General features: G+C 31.8%; 1 protein-coding gene across 1 annotated transcript; it reads left to right on the top strand.

Moving 5' to 3' along the window:
• The first annotated feature begins 597 nt into the window (after positions 1-597).
• On the top strand, positions 598-2,689 carry LOC101512352 (uncharacterized protein At2g23090). The gene is made up of 3 exons (XM_004509026.3): positions 598-773; positions 993-1,033; positions 2,313-2,689. The coding sequence occupies exons 1-3, from the start codon at positions 698-700 to the stop codon at positions 2,430-2,432; spliced, it is 237 nt and encodes a 78-aa protein (XP_004509083.1). The 5' UTR covers positions 598-697; the 3' UTR covers positions 2,433-2,689.
• The last annotated feature ends 6,314 nt before the right edge of the window (positions 2,690-9,003 follow it).

Below are 9,003 nucleotides of genomic sequence, written 5' to 3'. Positions count from 1 at the left end.
TTAACTGAGTTCACGTCCACCTACGTGATCTGAGTTCACGTACGTGAACTCCATCAGTGAGTTCACGTCTACCTACGTGATCTGAGTTCACGTACGTGAACTCCATCAGCCTACGTGAACTCACCTACGTGATCTGAGTTCACGTACTTCATTTCAATTCACGTAATTGAACTTTGAAAACCCAGAAAATCAAACCCAGAATCATTGCTTAACGTTCAAAATCAAACCCAGAATCATTGAAAACCCAGAAAATCAAACCCAAGAAACGAAAACGAAAACACTTACTTGATTGAAGAGATGATTGAAGATGAATGAAGATGAATGAAGAGACGAAAACACTTACTTTATTCAACAAAGTAGATGATTGAAGATGAATGATGAAGGTATTAGGGTTTAGGGTAATGAAGATGAAGATGAAGGTTTTTGAAGATGAAGAAGATGAAGTTAGAAGATGAGTAGTTAAAGTGAATATAGAGGGAAGGGTAGATTGGGTATTTTGGGTTTTAAAAAAATTTGAGGGGTGTGGGAAGTAATATGAGGGGTGTGGGAAGCAAAATTGTTAATAGAAAAGTTCCGTATATATATATATATACCATCTTTTTACCCATTGCTCGTGTTTACGCAATCATCACTCTCTTCTTGATAATAAATAAAATTAGGGTTTTGAGGCTCTCTCGTTTGGTCCTACCCTACAGCCATGGGAGGAGGTAACGGCCAAAAGGCAAAGATGGCTCGCGAGAGGAACCTCGAGAAGCAGAAGAATGCTGGCAAAGGTAATCTATTCTCTCTCTCTCTCTCTCTCTCTCTCTCTCTCTCTTTCCGAAAATTCTAAAATCTAATTAGAATTTAGGGTTTCTTGATTTTGATTTCTCTGAAATATCGGGATCGAACCGAAACAAATTCGAAAACAATTTTCTTGGAGATAATCTTGATTTTACGTGTTAGATCTGGTGGTATTGTTGTTGATTTGAACGATTGTTTTGTATATGCAGGTAGCCAGCTTGAAACTAATAAGAAAGCCATGTCGATCCAGGTATAAACTCGGGTTTTTATTTCATACTTGTTAGAATTATTTCTGTTGATTAAGACTGCTTTGTAGATCTGCTGTGTATTTGGTCTAAAATTCTCTTAATAGTTTTTTAGTCGATGTTTTTTTGGTAACTGAGATTGAACTGCTAATTTCACCAATTTGTTTACGGATACAAAAGGTTCTCTGTTTTGTGCTTTCCCTTGATTAAGGGTTCGGGATATTTTATTTATTTTTTATCATGTTATGTATTCTGCATTTACAATCCCCTTTTCGTAGAGATGTAAGCAGTGGCTTTGAACGACGGTCACACACACACACACACATATATTATGCCTGAAATTCCGTATGTTTGGGAGTTGGTTTAGGTTGAGAGAGAGGATGCAGAGAAGGAATTAAAAAGATTATTTGTCTGTTTGGTAACGTGGTGCGATGAAGTAATTGTGCTGTGATTTGAAACTACTTTGTGTAGCTTTTGCTTGGACGTGAAAAGTTACCGTGGAAATTGAAATTGAAATTTCGGAACATATGCTATCACTGCTATGTTGTATTTTAAACGAACATGTAGAAGGAAATTGAGGGTTTTTCATAAATATGGTTGATAACAAATCATTTCTACTGATTGATCTTTTGTTAATATCGAAGTAGGTGCTATAATGAATATGAATATCATTCGTATACTTGGAAATATTAATGGAGCACTTATATGGATGCACAATATAAGTTTGTTTTTGGTGTGGATAGAACTCCTTTTTTCTGAAAGAAATCAGGCTTTTTGGGTTGTAGACTTTTCTGATAATCTCTCTGTCTCTTGCCAAGATGTCAAAAACACAGGCCACAACTCCACATTGATGACGCCTTTCATCCTTAAATAAGTATTCACATTTGTTTTACCAAGCTAGTCACATTGACGAACATATGCTTAAGTGAACATTCATGTTATGCAAATAAATAACATTGTTTATATTAACATACATGTTATGGTTTGACAAGTTTCTCTGTCGTTGGTTTAATTATTTATATTGGTCCAACTCATAATGTGAACCTAAGAATTTTCCTTCAACGTGTTACAAAGGTGTTATCTAGTCAGATTATTTAAATATGCACTTCATGAATGGTGTTCTCAACACAACACTGTTAAAATCTATGCACATTTCGTAGACTTCATTATGGATATTAAAAATTCATCACAACAATGTTTTTGAGAAGAGTTCATTATCTCATTGCATTGCTTGTATTGTATGGAACTGCTTACTGATTATAATTTTGTGATTGATGATTGCAGTGCAAGGTGTGCATGCAAACATTTATCTGCACCACATCAGAGGTGAAGTGCAGGGAGCATGCTGAAGCTAAACACCCTAAATCTGACGTCCTTGTTTGTTTTCCTCATCTTAATAAGTAAACATGAGGGAAAGGCATGATCAAACCTTATATCATATTATATATGGATCCTCGGTTTCTAGTGTCAAATGCGTCTGTGTTTGTCTTGGGGGCTAGGGATAAATGAAAGGGAATAATTAGTGTTTTTCCCTTGCAGAAGTGTGAAAAACTGTTAATTTTCTCTCGTCAAAGTGTAACTGTTTAATGGTCATTAGTGTTGATAATTAATATTAAGTCTTATAAAAATATGGAATTAATAAATGACTGATTCTATCATTACTTATAGCTTGCGTAAGACAGGACAAGAAGTGCTCTTTAACTTTCACTCCAACCAGTTTACTTACCATTGGCTAACAGCTAATGAACCCCACCATCCCACACCACAACCAACTCAACTAAGGCAAATTATTACTTGGTAGTGAGTGAAATTGGATTTCCCTCTTTGTTAATCAAATTGAGCATTTTCCTTATGCTCCCGACTTCTGCAGGAGTACTCCACTCCATCTTTCCCAGCTACATTTTTTGTAAAACGCTGTGAAGATGCTGTTATGGAGTACTTATTTCGTCCAAAAATTTTCAAACCTGAATATTTTACTGAAGCATGTTTCTTTTTTATTCTTGCTAACCCCCAAACGAACTATGATTGGTGCATGGTCCGATTGGTATTCTGGTAGATGATTACTTTAAACTAAAGATAATAAATCTGACAGTTGGAGTGGCAAAAGACCTCTCAAGCCAAATGCTTAACACTTGGATTATTTGACCAAGATAATATTGAAGCATAGGAACCATAGTCAAGCAGGACGTCAATTTATTCTAAACTTTCGTGTTGACCTAAGATTAATGCTAACGGTGGAAATTTACGTGAGTGAGCTCAAACAAAAAACTACGGTACCAATGAATCAGTGCCTTTAAATCGTTCGATTTAATAATTAGAAATATTGAGATCTTAGGATAATAAAGCCTGATACATGATATTTTTTTAGGGTCTTGCTTACATTTGCATTCCCTTATTTTCATCCGTTATAGTACACTTAGCAACATCCTCAATATTAATCGGCAACAAAACGAAACGTGCCTTTCATGCATCTAATCTAGAAACTACTCTAAAAGGCTACAAGTCAATAATGGTTACGAGTTCGTTTTGGATCGGTCTTCCACTCTATCTTTGGTTTTAGAGACTTGTTAGTCCCCTTCCCCATTGTCTAGAGGCTCTTTATTTTTTAAATTTAACTGTCGGTAAATTTTTAGATGTGTGAATCTGGTAAATTAGGTTATCGAATCAGAGCCTCTTTATCATATGTTTCGTTTTCAACACTTAAACTTCAAATCCTTCACTTATTTTCACATTTTTAGAGTTCAAAAACTCTATTATTCTATCCATTATCGTCAACTCTATTTTTCTTAATTACAAAGATAATGTAGGTCTAAAATTCTCCTATTGTCATTTTAGTTGTTAAATTTTTCGAAGAATTATACTGGATGGTAATGGACTTTGAGATTTGGTAGTATGATTTTAAAAACTTAACACTATCGGATTCATACACCCAGTAATGTGTTTTTAAAAAATGCAACACTACTAGATTTACCCCTCTGGTAGTTGTTAATGTAGTCCATCATAATATGTTTTCTGCAAAATTGATTTTAATATGTGTTAAATATTTGTAGTTAATTATTAGTTATGGTTGAGTCTGTACTTGAATTCGAAAATTCGTTGGCATCCAATTTGAAATATGAGCCTGTAGTTGCACCCAAACCTGAGCCATTAGCAGAAGTACTACTTGAGTTTATTAACAAGTACCGTACTAATTAAGATTATTTATTAATTAGACTAACAATGATGATTGAGTTGTTACATTAACTGAATAACAAATAACAAGAAATTAAGAATAACAATATAAAATTAGAAATCAAAAGAGATAAGTCTAGGGTCACATTTTTCACTTGAAATTTTGATTATCCTCTGATTCTAGTTTTATTCGAATTTCTTTCTTTTGATTTAATTATCAATCCCTTTACTAAGATTACTAACCCGTTTGGTCATTCGTGTCAGACAACTAAGTTAAGATTTTCAATTGTAATTACAAAATCTGATCATAGTTCTGATAAAAGAAAAACAATTTTTTGTATTGAGTTGCAAAAAGATGACGTGTATAAAGGAACCAATAAGAAGTTGAAACATGAATTCACAAGATCTAGCAAATGCGAATGTCCACTCAAGTTGGTTTGGTTATTTCTTGACAACCAACAAATGAAATCTTAGTGTTGTGTTAGGAACACACAACTTTGGGATAAATACATAGTTAGAAGGTCATCTTGTTGATGATAGTTTAAATGAGGGAGAAAAAGAACTTGTTGGTAAAATGATGAAGAACATGGTCCCACAAAAAAATATTCTAATGACTTTTAAAGAAAGAAGAAACAAAGTGTGATTACAATTAAACAAGTTTATAATGTGCGTCAAAGATACAAGAAGACTACAAGGGGTCCATGATCGAATATGCAACGTCTGTTGAAATATTTTGATAATCACAAATATGTATACAAATATAGAACAATTGATAAGTCTAAAATTGAAATCCAGTATATTTTTTGGGCTCATCTTGAATCAATCAAGTTGTTTAACATTTTTTCGACTATGTTGTTGATGGATTCGACATATAAAACAATTAGTAGAAATGATGTTGTTTGAGATCGTTGGTGTGACTTCAACGAAGATGACATATTCAATTGAGTTTGCTTTTCTTAGGTTTGAAATATAGGATAATTTCACTTGAGTCTTAGAGATATGTCGTAATTTGTTGAAGTTTGAATATAAAATTTCGAAGGTAATTATGACTGAATGACCAATAGAGATACTGCATTGATCAATGTTGTTGAAAATATATTTCTAACATCTATTGTTTTACTGTGTTTGTATCATATTTCAAAAATTTCAAAGCTAGATACAAGTTTGATGTGAAAATAAAACTTGTGAAACATGTAGATGCGAATGTGAAACAGTTCAAATCAACCTAATTATGGAACACCATAATGAGGACTTGGGACATTGCAGTTTAATCTCCTTTATAAGATGCGTATGTTAGTGTCGTTGTCGAGTTCAAAAGGGTGCGCGAAAAATTTCCAAAATTCCTCAAATATGTGGAAGGTACCATGTTAAATGTGGTGAAGGAAAAAATTGTAAGAGCATGGGCAGACCGTATGTTGCGCTTTAAAAATACAACCACAAACATAGTTGAATACACTCAGGGTAGTTTTAAAAGATATTTGTTGGATAGTAAATATGATATGGTGAAAGATTGGAAAGCGATGCATAATATGATGCAAACACATTTCACTAAAATTAATAGTATGCTCACGGTAGACCATAAGATGCATAATATGATGCAAACACATTTCACTAAGCCATGCATAATATGATTTGATGAAGGGTTGGGAGGTGATGCATAATAGTTGTTTCTGGTTTTGTCAATTTCAATTTATGTGTTGTTTCTAGTTTTGTCTATTTCAATATATGCACTTTCTTGTCAAATACACTATCAAATTCCATCATTTGGTAGTGTAATTCTAATTAAAACAATTATCGGATGCATGAATTTTTTATTGTTTTTTTTTCAATTAAAATATACTATCGGATTCTAAGATCGGATATTATATTTTTACGTAAATTAACTACTAGATGCGTGAATCCAGTAATATGTTGAAGTATTTTTTTTCCAAGTAAAAGATACTACTGGATTTTAGGATCCGATAGAGTTCTATGAACACTTATACAATTTATGGTCAATATTACAAATACACTTATATAAATACAAGTATTTTTAGTCACCACCAAACTTAAAATTCTTTTCTCGTATTATACTTTCAGACATGATTTAATAACGAACTAAAGTTTATTTTGAATATTTAAAATCACCAATAAAATTTGAAATTTGTAATGATGATACTATGTCAGAACTTAATAGTCATCTTAATTGCATATTTAAAGTGGTTGTTGACACCACTATAAAGGTGATTAGTATATATTGTTGTTCTTACATCACACTCAAAAATAGCAACTCATAAAGTATTTTTCATTTTGATTTGATACATCTTACAATTGATACACCTATAAGAGTTATGCTATGTTATATTTTGTTTATTTAAGTTAATTTGAATTCATTTTTCCAATAACCTAGACATACAAACAACTTTTAAGGATACATAAATATCAACATTTGACAAGAATATTAGATTAATCAAAATATTAAAACAATGCACATTTAACCAAAGTATATAATTAATCAAAATATTAGATCCGTGTACATTTTAATAAAAAGAAATACTCTTTAATACATAAATACCACTATGTAACTCTATTCTTAATGTTGTTCTGTCTCCTCCTACAATATAAAAATGCAACATGTGTGTGATCTATGATCTTCTGCCTCTAAATATTTTGCATCAGTTCCCTAATCCATTGTTTCATGTGCTTCAATTGCAAGGTCTCTAACCAACATGTAAATCTACAACGGATCAGCTGCATCATACACATATTCTACCATATACGACCTCCAAGTCTACAGGTCCTAGATGATTTTCCCTCTGAAAAAGATTATATGAAAGCATGAGAAACCTTATTAAAGCATGTTACATATCCAACTATGGTTTTCCAACTCTGGTCCACAAACAATCAAAACATATCTAGAGTAACTAGATGCAATCCAAAATTCATATATGCATGATCGACCTCCTGCATACTCATGGTAGGAAGAGCAAATATGTCTGGATGTCTGGATATCCAAATTTCCTAAGAACGCACCGAGACAAGTGATGACACTTCTTCCTAGATTCAAATATCCTCCAACTAGAGTACCAACATATTTTCTCGAATAGACGAGTAATATGGTGGTTGCCAAATGGAGAAATACAATAATCTTGAACCTTCAATCGATTCAGCGTAATCTTAAATATATATGCCAGTGGATGACCTCAATGTAAAACGAACATAAATGGACGTGGAAGGTACTCATCATATTCATTTTGCAGAGTCAATGAACATATGGTATAAAAATGCTTCATGATCCATGTCTGAAGCAAAAAATATAGATTAAAATTTAATTATAAATAATATATATACTAATAAAATTAGTTAATATTATAAAAATATTCCAATTAAATGAACTCGTAATTATAAAAAATTCATTAATTGTATACTCTTAAATACCTAGAGGAAGGATAAGTAATCAGCTAATTATTTGGTCTTGGATTGTTAATAAAGGTGTTCGCGGTGCAATTTCGATTGATTTTGAAACAAAAACCCATCTGATCCAAAGATAAAATTACATGCAGTTCAGTTTGGATGATAAGTTTAAAAATATCTAATACAATCCAATTTAAAGCGATTTAATTTGGATCAATTTTTGTATATTCAAATTACAATTGAAAAAAAAACTATTAATATTGGCACAATTGCTCATGCGATCCATTAATTGAATTTCAGATAACACTTTAGTTCTTTATTTTTTTCTTCTGAATTGATCGTTTATTTAATTTTATTAAAAAATTTAAAAATATAAAGAATAAAAATATGAATTTATTTGAATATTTGAGTTATAAATTTGATGAAATTTGCATTATATTGAAGATGACAATTATTCGGTTTCACAAAAGGACGTCCATAAATTTCACAAAAGGACGTCCATAAATTTCCAAAAGTATTCGGTTTTTGTCTGTATTAGGAAATAAAAGCAGCAACACCTTCCACATACTCTCGAACTATCACGACTCGAAAATTAAACGCCGTGACCGGTGCAGAAGCTATACTCAAAGCCTGACAAGTCTATCAACTAACTTAACATTTAAGCAAATAAATAGTTCTAAATAACCATTTCAAAAAATATATAATTTTTCTCGAAACATCGACAAAATATCCTCTGTAATTTCAACATTTTCAAATTTATAAAATTATTGTTTAAACTTCCAACCCAGTCGTGTTTCAAAGAGGATAATCTAAATATTCAATACATCTCCCAAAAAAGACTTTCTAGACTCAAAATAATTGCAAAATATATCACGACTCAACAGATTTTACAAAAAAAATCATCGATTAAAGATGCCTACCAAAAAAAATATGATCGAGACTTGAGTCTACTAACAAGTTGCTACTCAACTACCTATGAATCTGAAGAAAAAAAAATAAACAACATGAAGAGGTAAGTCACAAAGACTTAGTGAGGAGACAACAACCACCACCAACTAGAAAGGAAACACAAAAAGACACGAATAATTATTTTATAATCTTATGGCAAATATACTAAACAATACTACTTGAAATATAGATAATTTTCAATAAAGCATACACATGATAAAATCATTAATCTTATAATTTAGCCATTCAGGTAGAAATATTTAAAATCTAATTCATAAAGAAGTGAAATCAAAATGAGCAACCTTAATGATATCATAGGAAATCAAACAAGTAAAAAAAATATAAATTCTTGAGAACCAAGAGGCGGCTTCATCTCATGGATAGTCTTTTCCTCCTAAGGGTGACATTTCTCTTAGGGGTGACTCCATCTGACGGATAGTCCTCTCCTCTCAATCCTACAACA

Source organism: Cicer arietinum, chromosome 7, assembly GCF_000331145.2.
Source record: "Cicer arietinum cultivar CDC Frontier isolate Library 1 chromosome 7, Cicar.CDCFrontier_v2.0, whole genome shotgun sequence".
NCBI classification, from domain to species: domain Eukaryota; kingdom Viridiplantae; phylum Streptophyta; class Magnoliopsida; order Fabales; family Fabaceae; genus Cicer; species Cicer arietinum.
This window is presented reverse-complemented; position numbering and strand designations above follow the sequence as displayed.

Bases quoted from the DNA above. Each gene is read 5' to 3' on its own strand.
- LOC101512352 (XM_004509026.3), top strand. From the start codon at position 698: ATGGGAGGAGGTAACGGCCAAAAGGCAAAGATGGCTCGCGAGAGGAAC. The intron at 774-992 runs GTAATCTATTCT...TTGTATATGCAG, and splicing joins GCAGAAGAATGCTGGCAAAG to GTAGCCAGCTTGAAACTAAT. The intron at 1,034-2,312 runs GTATAAACTCGG...TGATGATTGCAG, and splicing joins AGAAAGCCATGTCGATCCAG to TGCAAGGTGTGCATGCAAAC.